We start from the raw sequence: 16,049 nt of genomic DNA, 5'->3' as shown, positions 1-16,049 counted from the left end.
GGGGTGTAGCATTTAGGTGGGCGCCCATTTCTGACTGGTCTATACAGCAGCAGTTCGGATTTTTCGGCCGAGCAGGCGAGTCCCGTGCCCACGAGGTAGTTTTCTACGCATTGGATGGCCTGTTGTAAACGTTGCTCGATCGCTCCGTCGCTGCCCGTTGTCGTCCAGATCGTAATATCATCCGCGTATAGCGTGTGATGCAGTCCTTCGATTTGAAACAGTCGGTCGGGCAACCCCAGCAGGACGAGGTTGAAGAGCATTGGCGAGATCACCGAGCCTTGCGGGGTGCCCGAGCTGCCGATGTTGATTTGCTCTGACTGTAGTTGCCCCACTCGCATGCGAGCGGTTCTTCCAGTGAGGAAGTCTTGGACGTAGTTGTACGTGCGCAGGCCGAGATTTAGATTGTCTATTTGTCGCAATATGGCATCGTGGCGAACGTTATCGAAGGCCCTCTTCAGGTCCAGCCCGAGGATGGCTCTCGTCGAACGCCCCGGATTGTCTATGATTTGGTGTTTTAGTTGCAGAAGGGCGTCTTGCGTGGAGAGATGTCTTCTGAACCCAATCATGGTGTGTGGAAATAAGTCGTTGTCCTCGAGGTAATCCGTGAGTCTATTGAGAAACGCGTGCTCCATTAACTTGCCCACGCAGGACGCGAGGGAGATGGGGCGCAGGTTTTCCAGCTGTAATTTCTTGCCGGGTTTCGGTATCAGTGTGATATTTGCTTCTTTCCATTGTCGGGGTAGCTTGCCGTGCGCCCAGCACTCGTTAATGTATTTTGTTAGTTTCTCGATCGATCCGTAATCGAGATTGCGTAGTGCCCTATTGGGTATTCGATCGTGGAAAACATCATTCTTTTACGCGGGAACTCAAGCACAAAGCCTTTCAGCTGTCGTCTGTTTTTCGGTGAGTACGGAACAGAGAATGACGACCAACTAAGGACTAACAGCTTCGGTGTAGAACGCATAAAGCAAGCATATCTGCACTAATGATGTCGAGGGTGGGAAGAAAACTCGTCAGGTGCGGATTAATTATATTCACAGAAAAAATGGACGCCGATCACAAAGTTACATAACACTAAGACTTTCTGCTCCCATATAGGAGCCTTGCTAACAATCAGAAAGATTGATTGATTGATTGATTGATTGATTGATTGATTGATTGATTGATTGATTGATTGATTGATTGATTGATTGATTGATTGATTGATTGATTGATTGATTGATTGATTGATTGGTCGATTGATTGATTGTGAATAAGGCTCCCGTATGATAGTCGAAAAGACTTACTATTTACGATTGCGGCCGACGTCCATCTTCTATGGGCTAATGATTTCTAAGTGTCTGATCTCAATGGCCCTCGATTATAAGGTGGATGCTAGCGCCGAAGATTATAGCCACAATTTCTCAGGAAGAGCAGCACAGGAAAAGCTGTTGAAGACGATTATGTGGCTTGCTTCTCGTGCACGCCGTCACCGGAAGTAGCCTCGGAATACTTGGTTAGACGGAGACCTTTATTCGTGGCTGAAAGTGGAAAGCCGCTCGCCGCTCGAAATTACTCAACTCGTGCGGCAGGTGCTACTGCGTGCTGGAACTTCTCATCACACCGTTCAGGCAATTCTGTGGAGTCGTAATAAGAAAAGAAAATTAGAAAAAAAGTTTGGGCGATATAATCATTATCATCATCAGCCTTTTCCTTTTGTCTACTATAAGACGGAGGTCTCTCCCTGGGATCTCCAATCACCCTTTCTTTCGAAATGGTTTATAACGAAAAGGTGTCAACAGAGGGGCTGGACTTTTTATTAATCATATCAAGAGAAGCCAACAAACATAAACCAAGGACAAAATAGGGGAAAAGGGTGCCCTTGGTGTCTTCGCTTGTTGGATTCTCATGACATGAACGCAATGTTTGTTTTGACATGAGTTCCTTTTGGAGAGTTAGGGAGTGCACTGAAGACACAATACGAGTATTCTCGGAAGTACGAGGGTTGGTTTCATTCCATTTCGTTTACCTCCTTTATTTTACCCTCAAGGTAAATAAATATGCACGTTAGAGAGGGTAAGGGCAATTATGCAGACTACAATGAGCAGAGCAATATTCAGAAATATACACCGTGACGAAAATTGTCTGAATGGTACGCATGGACACATAAACACAGATATTATAGAAAATATATTTTGGACTAACACAAAGAAAAGAAACACTGCAAAGCTACTTAACTGCACGGCAATGAAGTAGGTTACTTATCGCTTGTTTAAAGAAAGAAAAGCATCTGTGATGTTAACACAAGACGATGCTAGGTTATTCCTATATTTGCTGGTTCTAGGACGAAATAACTGTTGTAAGGCAATTGTGTTACAGTGTGGAATGCTAACTTATGACGATGATCGATACAAGGGGAGATGAAAAGTGCACGTCGGATCTACTACGAACAAAGTGTATGTTCATGGTGATACATCCTGTAACACAGGTTGGGACGAGAGTGTTTACGGCGCACAGAAAGTGATGGTAAGTTTAAAGAGTTCTTCATTCTCGTCACACTTGATGTTCTTTTTAGTTGTTCAGACTAAAGCGGGCTGAGCGGATCTGCACTGCTTCTAGCTTATGTATTAGTGCATCGTAATGCAGATTGCAAACACAAGATGCATATTCGAGTTGGAGTGGAATGTATGTGGTATAGATTAGCAGGTTTAATGACGTAGCCGAAGGTCAAGATTTCTACGGAAATACCCTAATGTTTTGCTAGCTTTAGATTTTATATGATCGATGTGATTCCTCTAAGTTGTGAGTTACATGTATACCTAGGTATCGGTGAGATGATACATTTTCAAAGGGACTGTCATTAAGGTAATATGTACAACAGGCAGTATTCGTACGTGAAATTCGCATTCAGTTAAATTTCTTAATATTTCGCTCCGTGCACCAAGTAGAACACCAGTTAAGAATGCTGATCAGGTCTAACTATGCTATAGATACATCGAAATCTTTAGTATAATTTAGCGAAAAACTACAGCCATCCATGAAAATACAAATTTTTGAATTGTTGTTATCAGGCAAATATACAATAAATGTATAATTAGCTATATAGCAAATTATAGTGGACCGAATACGCATCCTTGAATAATATCACAGTCTTCTGTGGCCTCAAGAGAATTAGATTCATTAAGAATAGCAAATTGCGTGCGGGAAGTAAGAAATTAGGGTATCCAGTCAAGCACCATGGGCACGATGTTCAAGATGGTTCAGTTATGTAGAAGTAGCATGGGATGAACTTTACAATATACTTTATGACGAACTTTATTATATGCTGGTAAGGTATCTCGAGAGTGTGCATTCAGAGATAACCTTTGGCCGAAGCAGTCCTTGTATATAATATACACGCGGAATGTAGAGATATGCCCTTACCAGATGACCGCTTAACTGATTTGAATGAGAATTAGGTGATCTAAATGAACAAGACAAATTGTAGTTAATCTTCAAAGCAGAATTTTGCTTCTCCGGAATACCCTCATTATTTGGTCCGCATCAGCTTCAAAGATGCGCAGAAAGTTTTCGCCCAAGTCAACTTAGCTCGGAAAGCTTTCGCTGGCTCTTCTGTTTCTTTTTTGAACATCGGCTCAAATTTCCGCTTTTCGTTTACTCTTGCGTACTCAGTAGCTTAATTTAAGAAGTTCGTTCCTCCAGCACAGGTAATATTGTACAGCTAATTTCTGATTACATGTTACATTAGAACCTAAATATGAATCTGCTTAGCAGTCATCTGCCAACACAAAGTTCACGAGTACAGACATCCGAGCAGCTGTTTAGTTGCAGTCTCCACTCTGTCCCGTATGAGCCGTATTATATTGTCAAACAAAACGAAATTCAGGAATGCTGGAATTAAAGAGGTATTACAAATCAAGCGGTAAATATGTCAATATTCTTTATTTAATTTGTGAACGTCTGTTCAGTTGCTCCTCGTGACTTTATGCAGTTAGCATTTCTACTTGATTACAAGGCCTGTTCTAAAGTGCGTGCTGTCAGTGGGACAGATTTCACTGTATTCGCAATATACAAGTGCGCTGGATGGCTTACCAATACCGTCGAGTTTAAACCCTGAAAAAGAAAAGGTAAGATGCTTAAATGTAGCAAGTCAGTTCTGGGGAATTCTGAAAGGTATAGAGGAACTATCGTGAAACTGAAAAACCATTATCCGCCCGAATGTACCATGCAGTTACAAAGGAAACCCATGCGGGTTGTTCAGAAAGAACGCTTCGCAGTTGAGGAAAATTTGGTCTTGGTCCGGGATTCAAACCCAGGACCAACACCTTTCTGCGGCACATCGCTCTAACTTCGGAGCTGAGCAATCTTACTTTATCAACGCAGTAGGAAATAAGGCTCCGCACAGATTGCTAATCGCTGAGAATTGTTGCATTTATAGTTACAACGCGATATTTCGTTGAAAATGAACAAGTTACCGTGTCGCAAAGCCGTTTGAATCCAGAAGGACGAGCTCAGGCAAATCCACGTAGAGTCCATCATATTCTCGCTGTCAGAACCCCCATGCTCACAGCTCCCGCAGGTGCAAGCGCCAGAGTACACCTCAAGCAATTTTTATGCGTTGCATATTGCAATCACTCAGTTCAGCCCTTGGGCGCGGCCGCGCAGCCACCATTGAGGGTATGAGCCATTGTTCATTGCTGCGCGTCTCATATGTGGGTCTATTCTCTTTTAGGTTTGCTATGTTTGTTATTAAGTTGCTTCTATTTTTATGCGTTGCATATTGCAATCACTCAGTTCAGCCCTTGGGCGCGGCCGGGCAGCCACCATTGACCTTTAGCGCAACCACGTGACGTGACGTCACGACAGCCGGAGGAAAAGCTGGGCCCCAACTCGCGCAATATGCAACGCATTCTTGGCTTAACCAAGCTAAGCCTGGCCATTTTTTTATAGAAGATCTATATACCCTCGAACCGTCGGCTTTAAAACGTGCGACTGCAGACATGACGACCATTACTGACTATAAAGAAAACGCCTTTCACTTGTGCACTCACCGCTTCACGTCCCACGCACTGGACCTTGTTGGGAAACAAAAAATGAACGACTCATGAGGATCTTCGATATGAAGAAGCAATGGGCAACGGTAGATAGCGGTGACATATAGGGGTCACGCATAACAGTGATATCGAACATCTGTTAATTCTTTAATGTTCCTGTGGACTCCGAGACGCTGTCACCGGTACACCTCGTAGTTGGACTAACTTGTAAAGCTGTCATCATCGTTTATTTACGTATTAAATGACGGGAGAAATTTCAGTATTGTTTTTTTCTCTTTTAGACTGAGAGAGAGAGAGAGAAATAAATCTTAATTTCATCGGGCATGGAGAAAGGTTGATCCCCGTGGTGGGTGGAGCCCTCAGTCCAGGGCACCAGGGGCGGTGGCAACACTTTCGGCTCTGGTGATCAGCTTTCGCTGATCCTTCAATGCCGAGCTGGTCAGCATCATCTCCCATTGCTCGTGCGTTGCGGTTCCGGGGGGAGGGGGGGACTATTAGGGATATTTTGGCAGAGCCATGTGGTATGGTATATAAGGTAGCTCGCTCTGTACAGAAAGGACGAAAGGGCTGATAAAGGGTGGGGTACATTGTGTGGAGGCCAGGATAGGTGTCGATTTAGACTGCCGCCAGGCTGCGACTTTAGCTCTGGTGAGGGATGGGTGCCGTGGCGGCATCGTTCTTCCCGAAAGGCGGTAGTGTTAAAGTATTTTATAACTGGGGTAGGGCTTGTGGAATGGGGTCCTCTGCCGTCTCTTTCAGTACCCGGTGGTTTCCACAGACGGCTTCGTGTCACGGTGTCCAGATTATCGAGGTGCGGGGCATTTTGTTGAGGTGGTTGAGGATATCGCATGCTACTTTATGCAGATGGCCATTCGCGTAGGCTCGGCATGCTGATTAACAATAAGTAAGGACATATATTGCCTCATCCTGTTTCGATGCCGAGATGGCGAAGGCAATGGCAGCGTCTTCTACTGCTGCGACGCTGTGCGTACGAAGAGAGGCGGATGTCAGTTCCTCCTGTCTGTGTCCTGCCAGAATTATTACAATGCCCTCCCCATTCGGGTACTTGGCCGCATCTGTCCAGCGAGCAATGGAGAGAGTGCCGTATTTTCTTTATGTTGCTTTGGTTCATGCTGTTCTCTTGCCCAAGTGATATTAGGGTACATGTTACGCAGAATAGTGGCTACCGTCATTTGCTTAAGTAGGAACTTGAGGAGTGCTTGTTGACTGTCCGTTGCCGTCACCGGGTATTGCAATCTTCGAAGAGTTGTTCTAGCACTTCTAGAGAGGTTGTTGCTTGTGATTTGCGCATGTCGGCGCGCTTCAATAGTACTTAGTTCGTCTAAGGTGTTGTGGATGCCCAGGAATGCCTAGGAGTTTCGTTGTTCTCGTGCCTAGTAGAAGGCTGAGGACTTGCTCGTCCGCTTTCCGCAGTAGTACGTTTAATTGGGCGTTTTCTATTAATGTAGAGTTGAGATTAGGTGTCGCGTACGGGACTCTGCTGATGATAAGGGACTGCGTCAAGCGTAGTACGTCTTCATGCCATGTCTGCGACTGGTGACCCTGTTGATCATGCGAGCGCCGCTGCAGGCAGTTTGTGTGCGTTTATAGTGTGTTTATTGCGACCATTATCTTGCATGTGAACACCTAATATGCGGAGTGCTTGGACTCCGGGTATAGGTTATTGGTTGAGGTGCACTTCAATGACCTCTCTACTTGTTCTTTTCCTTCTGTGTTTCCTTTCGAGAACGATCGATCTTGGATTTTTCGGGGGCGCATTTAAGGCTAGACTGTTGGACGTATTTGGTGACAGTGTCTGTCGCCACTTGTAGGGCGTCCTGCTGTCCTCCATACTAGCCTCGAGTTATCCAAATGGTAATTTCGTCCGCGTATATTGCGTGACGAACATGTGGGATTTTCTCTAGAGGCTCCAGGAAGTTTTTCATGGCGACGTTGAAGAGAAAAGGTGGTAAGACCGATCCCTGAGACGTGCCTCTATTTTAGACTTTCCTCTTCCGTTCTCAAGGTACTCACGCCTACCGTTCCCTTGCGGTCCGTTAAGAACGTTCGAATAGAATTGATTCGTTGGCTGCAATTTAGTTGCAATAAGTTTGTAGCACGACCTCATGAGCAACGTTCTCAAATGCCCCTTTAAGGTCCAGTGCAAGTATGTATTTACCGAGTGTGGTGACATGCTCCAGTACTTCTTTCTTCAATTGGAGTAGTACGTCTTAAGTTGACAAATTCGACCTGAAGCCGTACATTGTTTCAGGAAAGAAACGCGTGTCATCCACGTGAGATTTCAGACGATTGAGCATCATGTTTTCGAAAAGTTTCCCAAGGCACGATGTCAGCGATATGGGTCACGTGTCGGTGAGGCCTGGAGGCTAGCCCGGTTTTGATATTAGTACTATGTGGGCATGCTTCTATTCCTCACTTTCCCGCTCCCCAATGGCTACTAAAGAAAGTCGTTAGGGTTTCTATCGAGTCGTCGTGCAGGATTCTGAGGATTTTATTTGTGAGACCGTCTTGTACGGATGTTGTGTTTCGAGTTAGGGAGTAAAGCTCTGTCCAGACTTCCGGCGTTTCGAATGCGTGACCTACATCTTCATTTGGTTTCCCACTATAGTTTGGTATGGATGTTTGTTTCCACGGTGTTCGCCGATGCATTTTACCTCTGGCTCTCGCAGAATCTATTCATCCGAGCCCGGTTGGTTGCGAAGCATGTGTCTGATTGTGTGCGCGTTTTATTGCATGCCTTTTGTTGGGTCCAGTATGTATTTGAGTATTGCCCACGTTTTGGACGTTCTGAGCTTCACGCTCAGGCTGATGCACACATCCTGCTGACTTCGGCTCACCAGGGCTGTAGCGTATCCTTCCGCATGTGGTTTAAGGGCCGCTAGGTGGAATTTTTGTTTTCTGTTATGCTTTTGTTTCCGCCATCTTTTCAGAAGGCGGAAAAGCGTCCCACAAATGCACGAGATTTGGGCCCACCATCGGATTCTCCATGGTGCATTGCATCCGTTTCGAGTGTTTCCTAATCGACTCTTTGGGCTCGCTCGTCTGTTGTTGTAGCGATGTGATATATCTCCTTTTCCTTTTTTTTTTGTTGCACTCTCGCTTTCCGAAACACCGTCCACTCCATCAATAAGGTCTAATTGGTGCGTTCATGTGTGTGCTTAAGCAAAATGGCAACCTCCTGGATGCGGTGGTCACTACCCATCGTTTCTTCCATATTTCTTCATGTGACCTTTTCGTGTATCAGGTTTATTAGACCTAACTGGAACTTTCTACGCCTTACAACTTCCGCACCACCGCCCTCCGTCGCGCACACACACTGCGGAGCGATGTCATCACAACCTGCGTCTACCGCCTCTACGCCCAGGGGGCACTACATAATCCCCTCCCTATGGAAGGATGTCCTCACAGCCTGCCCCCTCTTAAAACGGGAAGTCCCCGCGGCCCATGGAGGGTTGTAGTTAACGAGTTGGTCGGCATGCGCCTTGCCACAAGCTTTCCCTGTCCGGGGGCGGAAGAGCCTGAAAGTATTTGCACCAACACGCTTGCATATAAGGAACGGGCCATTGAGCCCTGGCGCCAGCTTTGATGAGATACCCCTTGCACCATCACTGGGTACGTCGGTTTCGCTCAGGACAAGGTCGCCTTCCTCCAATATCATCGCTCGGCGCCGTCGGTCTGTTACAGAAGCTTGTGCACTAGAATGTCCGGAATTCCTGCCGAGTCCATCCCGGACGAGCCCCCACTTGTCAGGTTTATTTGGCCTCAGTCGCGCGTTCCTCGCCTTACAACTTCCACACCGCCGCCCGCCGCCGCGCACACACGCACTTGCACACACATTGCGGAGGGATGTCATCACAGCCCGCGTCTTCCACCACCACGCCCAGGGGGCACCACATACTCCTTACTCTATGGATGGATGTCCTTACACGTGGTTCTTGATCGTGGTAAGGTCTGGACTCTTATCTGTAAAGATTCGGCAACCTTAATTATTCAACGTTACGCCTTTTCCTAACGCTGAAAGTGGGTAAATTGATCGAGCGAATGGCGGCCAACCGGCTGATGCACAACCTAGAAGAGGGTAACACATTGTTCCACACTCATCAGACGGGGTTCCGTCCCAACCTGACAACTCATTACTGATTGTACTTCTTAAGGTGCATGCTCAATCCAAGATGCACCAAGTGGACAAGTATCGTAGTTGCCGTCGATTTAAAGAAAGCCGTTGGCACGGTGCCTCACCAAGCTGTCACCGAGGTCGTCCAAGCAGCGTGCCCGGGTAAACGGCCTTTGAATTTCGTCAGAAGTTTTCTAGCCGACCGCGCTCCGGATATCCGGATGCAATGATTCATCACAATCAGACAGGAGTGTTGCAAGGGATGATCTTCTCACCGCACCTATTCATTGTCGTAATGGCCCGACACGTTCGACATCTCACTCATGTGTAATGCATCCACTTCGCAGCTTATGCCGATGACGTAACAATCTCGGTAGACGCGACCACTCTACCATCTGTCAGGCCGTTCGCTAAATCCAGAAAGCCCTAACGGCGCGGTCTCTCGCTCCCATGGGAATGCATGTGTCCACAGACAAGACACATCACGGGAGCGCAATGAGACCGAGCCAAGGTGAGACTCCGTATCTGTTACAAAGAATTCAAACGCGTTCAGGAAGGCCGAATACGGATAATACGGGTTCCTGTGAGCGAGAAGGAAGGAGCAATGGGATGGTTTCGACCACTTCAGCCTAAGTGATATCGACTTCTCCACCTCATTAAAAGAATATCAAGCTAATTCAGATCGGCTATTATGGAAATCAGTCCCATCCTGGCGCAGGCAGTCCTTGTGTCTAAGGCGACATTTGGAGCTGTGTGCTTCGATTTTACAAGGACACAGACTGCGCAGGTCGAAGCAACGTAGAATGCGGCAATACGCGTAGTCGCCGCCCTTCCCCGACACACAAAGATGAAATATTTATGTCACCACGCGGTCAGGCCAACTAGTGAAGCGACACGTCCCATCCTGGGAAGATGAAAAGAACTTCCTGCAGCTGGTAGCACAGCTTGGATAATTAAAAGAGCGCAAAGAGGCACTGTGAGCGCTGTGTGTGATTTTTCTTTTTTATATATAAAACCGTAAGGGTCATGATGCTAAAGAGCTAAAAACTCACACGCATGCACCTACACTGAAAATGAAAAGATCTGAAAAGCTAAGAATTTTGCATGAGCAAATGACTTTCGATAATTGCGTTCATTCAGGCCTGTGATTATGGAATGAATTTAACAAGAATGATCAATCAGTTGAGCGCCTACTCGGGGCGCCGGTCGAATTATCAGAAATCGAGCATCGGTTTGGAGGTGCCATGCAATGATTCCGCTTCTCCAACGCAGATCAGTTTGAGCACTTCGATTTCTTTCTTGGTTATCTGTCCTCTACTGCACAAGAAGACAACCAAGTCCGCAGCAGGGAAAGCAGGAAAGACTGAACTTACCATTTGATCCATAGGTTGCGATTTACAACTCTGGAACGCCTTGTAAAAATAAGGAGAGAAATGCGCTTCAATCAGTCAATCAATTAATCTGTATTATGAACACAATAGTAGTGATACATAAGATAAAATGCATACGAATGTCCCAAAGTTACAAAACACAGCCGGTACTTGTTATCACTATAGAAACTTGCGTACGGACGTCAAACAAAGCAAGCGCAGCAGACCTGCTGGGGTGCTCGCACCTGTGCATTTGGTATGCCTTTCGGGTACCGGTTAATTAATGCAGGCTGTCCCTTCACATTAGCGTGGTCACAAGTGTCGCATTGTAGCAAAGGTAAAATTATGTGAATGTCAATCACGCTGTGGCATATCTATATAATCTCCCTTCTCCACCAACACCTTGAGCCTCCGCTTGTTTATCTCTACCTTTTGTGCGAGGAACGGTACAGATCAGATAAAAAATCATTTTACACGCCAGGATCCCATAGTCGGAAGACTGTAGGGAGACCTATGAAGAAAAATGCAAGGATAAAAACATATGGGTGAGTGATAGTAAAACAAAAGTAAAGACATGTTGTGCATTAATCTCCATTCGATGGCTTGTATGCTTTAGTGCTTCACAATTGTGTCTATCCTCGCGCTTGCGTCCCCCACTTTGGGCTAAAGGGAGGTAAACTTAATTGAGACGCATTTCATCGTTTTTCTGAGTTGCATGCACCAGCAGCGCGAAACATCATCTAGTCGGTGACAGCCTGAGAATAAAAGTTGTACGTACGCTGTTCAACGCAAGCATTATTTTCATAGATGCGCAAGCCAATTAGGTTCGCTTATTTTCGTGACGTCAAGCAGAATTGCGTCTTTCAAACGGCTGCCTTCTCCGCGCAGATGTGTCTTTGTTGCACTGGTTTTAGGATGAGAACTGAACGTCTCGATAAACTTTATGGGTGATTCTATACTCGAGGACACCTTTCTGAGGCTATGAAGGTAAAGCTACGGAGGCAGAGCGCCCACAAGTGAGAGCGCTTCTGAAAAGAGTCCCGCGTTTTAACCCACATTAGTTTAGGCTGAGGAAGACAAAACATAAACACCTTATCACCAACAATTAAATAAGACAGAACGCAACCCTGAGTGTAAATGTTTACTTATCTTGCGGCTCTTCCCTTCCGCGTCTGGGGAAATGCGAAACCATCGCACGTGGAAGCTGCGTCGATTTAGGCGCCTGCTCCGAGCCACCAAAAGCACTGTCAAACGCTGCCGGACTACTTGGCGCGGTAACACAGCTGCAGCAGCCACGCGCCCGTAACTTTCCCTTCATAGCCACAGAAAGTTGTCCCGCGAGTACAGTATCGTTGCTCAAAAACGGTAAGATTTTGCATTGAAACAGCGAGCGTTCATTTCCCTCTGAGAGGACTCTAGCTGCCTCGGCTATCGTTCAGAGGTGAAGGGCGGGTGCACAGCGCTTTTGTGGGTGTCTCTTGTACTGAATTCTTAGGCTATATATATATATATATATATATATATATATATATATATATATATATATATATCCTTGCTATCCTTTAAACACCGATGCTATTAAAGGCAAGCGTGATTAGGTGCACTCTCTCCCTCTGCGTGAGTGCGCGTGCGCTCGCGCTGTGTGTGTGTGTGTGTGTGTGTGTGTGTGTGTGTGTGTGTGTGTGTGTGTGTGTGTGTGTGTGTGTGTGTGTGTGTTTCATGTCCTTTAAATTTCTATGACCTTGTTCCTTAATGGTGAGCATATTACGCAATTTCTTTCGCAAAAAAAGAATTTATAAGCGCGAGAAAAAAAATATATTTTCTAATCAATTGGTTAAATACACGAATAATTGAGGTTAACCTGTAATTTGGCACACCGTCTCTTTCATCTCCATTAAAAAGAATAGTTACCCCAGTCCTTTTCATTCGTTCAGGAAACAGCCCATACTGAAGAATGGAAGATATGTGTTGATACTGGAGTGATGCATTCTAAAACGCACTTTACAGACTTTACCGGTATGCCTACAATGTCGAGTGCTTTACTTTCTTTGAGATTCATAAGGCGCTTTACATTTATGATTCATGAGTTGTATTAAGAAATAAACTGCCAGAAATGTAGAGATAACGAGCATACAGGAGGTATAGTTGGCTGTCCTTGCAGTGGCACGTCACTATTTGCAACATGCTCATCGGAATGCTCAGCGAGCGCACTACATGAATTTTGCGTGATATTGTAAGTTTTCTTCAAAGTGAGGGAACAAGTTTTATGTGCGCCGGAGAACCTCATTGATAATGCTCCGCAAGCAATCAGGACGCTTACTCGTGACTTCGGCAAACAATTTCTCATTATAGGCCATTCGTGAGCTGGAAGTAGCAGGAGCGCAGCGTTAGGAAATGGAAATGGCCGCAATGTAGACGATGATTATTGACGAGAGATAAGTCGCAAATGGTGTATAACGTAATTGTTGTTGTTGTTGTTGTTTTATTGTAGGAAGTTTTAGACGAGCGCAACTCTTCCTATGTAGCCGTTCAAGTGGAATGTTTGCGCTGCCATGGCATCACACAAAATGGTTGCGACGTCTCAGATCCGACCTCAAAGGCCTTCTGTTGCCTATAGTGGTGTTATGGGGGCGCGGCGTTTGGTAGGCAACGCGGGGCTCACCTTCATAAGCTTCGCCGGGTTCATGCCGTCGCCCTTCGTTTGCATCATTTTGGTTAGGTCCACGTTGCCGAAGCAGGACATGGCTTTCTTGATCATGCCAAACCCTTCAATAAAGAGAAAAGCACCACCTGTTGAGCTTCGAGTAATCACCATGAGAACTGGCTCTGGCACTGCCGCGCTGGCGTTGTTGTCGCGATCAGCCAATCGGCGTGACTGATCGCGCAAAAGAACTAATTGGAAGTAGATTATTAGAACATAAGTGATCCGGCCGCTTTATGAACGTTCATTCATTCCGTGAAGCTGTAAACACCTGGATTCATTCTTATTTCTTTATCGCAGGGTTGGCCGTTTGCCATACGTGATACTACGGTTGAATGAATACGTGCAAACTGCCTTAGTGAAAAACGTATCTATGGGAGCCCTACGAGCCCTGTGGAACTTGTCCTCCGTGACTAACTCATCGTAGTCTGTGGGCTGGTCTGTACGTGTTCCAAGCACTATTTTTTTGTCCTTTGTCCCTCGACATAACCACGTCCAATGGCAAGCATCCGCTGCTGGCAAACGTGAGGGTAGAACACTCTGGGCACTTCACATGGTCTTCAGGTGCTGGGCCCCAGGCCTGGGTTTAGAAAGAGGAAATGGCCGCCCCAGCCTGAAGACTCCTTAGAGAGACTTGCTCAAGCCGAGTTAGACTACTTGGATTCGGTTGCTGAAGTTTATTCCTTAAAACGCGCCACGTATCCCCGAGGAGATAGGGCACACAACGACAAGTGAACAATAACAACAAACGAAATTTACTCACTCTAACTGCTTTCCGATTACGCCTTCTGTTTCTAGCAACGCCTGCCTCTTGGTGCAATCTAGCTGATGTTGAAGAATTGGGCAATGTGCCGAAAGATATTAACAAGCCTCTTCCTAGTCAAAAAAATTAGGGGTGTTATCATATGAATTTCGAACCGAATCGAATACGAATACTGCAGGAACTGTTCCCCCCAAATATGGAATCTAATACCTAATTGAATATCGAATATTTTCTGATTTCTCAGCAAACCGAAATGTAATGTCTGCGTGCATAATGTTTGCTAAAACAAAATTAGGCTTATTTACATTCTCTGGTACACGCCTATAATGAGGCTCAAAACAGAGCATCCGTTCAAATGAGGAGCTTGTGAGACGCAGCAGCTTTCAGTTATACGCTTTCTGTTATCGGCTCTCCTGCAGTGCGGTCATCCGAAGTCGGCATCGTCTGCAACAAGCTCTCTCTCCCGAGACCCCAATAAGTGTTGCGATTCCTAACCCCCAAGTCAGGCAAGCAAATTTAGTGACACTTCGAGCGAGTGCACTTAACCTCACATAGCGTCACTACGTCGGCGGAGTGTTAGATGGTAAAATTGATGATAATGGCTATCTGCCATCTTAGTAACACGTCTATTTGTTTTGAGCCAATACAAGCAAGGAAGCTATCCAAAATTGACGGTCAAACTGGCTGAATCCGTGGAAATGAACGTTTCAAGTTTGTTTTTTTTTTCCTTCACTGATATCACAATGACGCTCACGACATTTGAAATCACGAACACGTGGCCTATGAATCAGTGCCGACTCTGCGGTGACCGTCTATTTATTTATTCTTGACTCAATGCTATGGAGGCTATCACACTTCTCGAACGCACTCGCTGGTAAGTGAACTCCGCAGCGAAGGTTGACTAAACCTTTCGGTCTGACATCCTGCGAGTGACACCAACGGAGAAGTGCACCCGCTCGAAGTGTCCCTACCTTTGACCGTCTTACTGGGGTGTTATATTCGAACAGAAACGAATGTTCCACAGTTTTCAACATAACAGATTCTCGACTGGAATACGAATCGAACAACTATCCGGTCCCTATTGAAAATTTTCGAATGTTCGCCGCTCACCGATACTTAACAAAGATGACCAGGGGGGCTATTCTGTAAGAGTCCACCTAGTCGACTGTCCATTTCGGCCACTGCTGATTGGATGCAGCGGTACGAGAGAGGAGGAGACGAGTGGCCCTAGCCAATCAGCAGCGGCCGAAATGGACAGTCCACTAGGTGGACTCTTACAGAATAGCCCCCCTGGTGTCTGGTGCGCACGGTACCTTTTTCCATGTCCATCTGGCCATAGTTGCACGCGACGCAGGCCAGAAGCAAGACGGTGGTTCCGACGGCAGAGATCTTCATGGCGTGTATTCTCGGTCGAACACTGTCCCTGCTTTCCTCCCGCGTGCCGTCGCAGTGGCGTTCGGCCCTTTAAGAGGGCCGCGGACCTCCAGAGGCGTGTCCGCGACGAGAGGGGTCGCTCTCGTCGCCTCCCCTGCTTCTGGAATGCGCGCCTGAACCGACGGCGTCAAGTTGCCGGTTCGCGTGATCACTGCCGCGTCGAGAGCGAAGTCCTTGTCGAATCAGGTTAACAATTCGAAGATCCGATGGCGTGCGCGACTTCGGCCGCGCTTACTTCTGCGCTGCTGCGGCCGGACTCTGATGCAACACGTTGTTGAGGCCTTGAACGGCCGAATTTGTGGCTTCGAATAGAAGTGCGAGGCAAAGCGGCACTCGGTGACGTAGCTGCACCTTGCACGCGATTGAACTGTTTTCTCACCGCGGAAAAAAGAAATATGGCCCTTCTTGAATTATTCAGTGATGGTTTTTAAAGCTTTTCCAAGCTAGTCTCCGAGGACCTGGAACAACAACGACGTCTCGTTGCCAGGGCCAAGGAAGCAGCGAAGGCCAGAGGGTTCCTGGAATGAGGAGACCTCCCACCGAGAGTTGAACCAGGGCTTACCCCGGAATACTGTTTCCAAAATAAAAGTTTATTCCTCCTCCTCCTCTTTAA

The 16,049-nt window shown here is 46.5% G+C and overlaps 1 protein-coding gene across 3 annotated transcripts; it reads right to left on the bottom strand.

Annotated features, from left to right (window-relative positions):
- Positions 1-1,496: 1,496 nt before the first annotated feature.
- Positions 1,497-15,475, bottom strand: LOC135910710 (uncharacterized). 3 transcript variants are annotated; one of them, XM_065442751.1, is made up of 6 exons: positions 15,316-15,475; positions 13,201-13,304; positions 10,542-10,580; positions 5,031-5,054; positions 4,072-4,092; positions 1,497-1,616 (listed from the first exon to the last, which is right to left on the bottom strand). In XM_065442751.1, the coding sequence occupies exons 1-6, from the start codon at positions 15,395-15,397 to the stop codon at positions 1,575-1,577; spliced, it is 312 nt and encodes a 103-aa protein (XP_065298823.1). In that variant the 5' UTR covers positions 15,398-15,475; the 3' UTR covers positions 1,497-1,574. The 3 variants fall into 3 exon arrangements, with proteins under 3 accessions (XP_065298823.1, XP_065298825.1, XP_065298826.1); XM_065442753.1 differs by lacking the exon at positions 4,072-4,092; XM_065442754.1 differs by lacking the exons at positions 4,072-4,092; positions 5,031-5,054.
- Positions 15,476-16,049: the final 574 nt, after the last annotated feature.

The sequence above is a fragment of the Dermacentor albipictus genome, chromosome 2 (genome assembly GCF_038994185.2).
Source record: "Dermacentor albipictus isolate Rhodes 1998 colony chromosome 2, USDA_Dalb.pri_finalv2, whole genome shotgun sequence".
In the NCBI taxonomy this organism is placed as follows: Eukaryota; Metazoa; Arthropoda; class Arachnida; order Ixodida; family Ixodidae; genus Dermacentor; species Dermacentor albipictus.
This window is presented reverse-complemented; position numbering and strand designations above follow the sequence as displayed.

What these genes read in the sequence shown, in the direction of transcription:
- LOC135910710 (XM_065442751.1), bottom strand. Translation starts at nt 15,397, where the DNA reads ATGAAGATCTCTGCCGTCGGAACCACCGTCTTGCTTCTGGCCTGCGTC. An exon ending in CCAGATGGACATGGAAAAAG is followed by an intron (nt 13,305 to 15,315) that starts GTACCGTGCGCA and finishes TCTTTATTGAAG; the next exon opens with GGTTTGGCATGATCAAGAAA. An exon ending in AGTGCGTGGGACGTGAAGCG is followed by an intron (nt 4,093 to 5,030) that starts GTGAGTGCACAA and finishes TTTCTTTTTCAG; the next exon opens with GGTTTAAACTCGACGGTATT.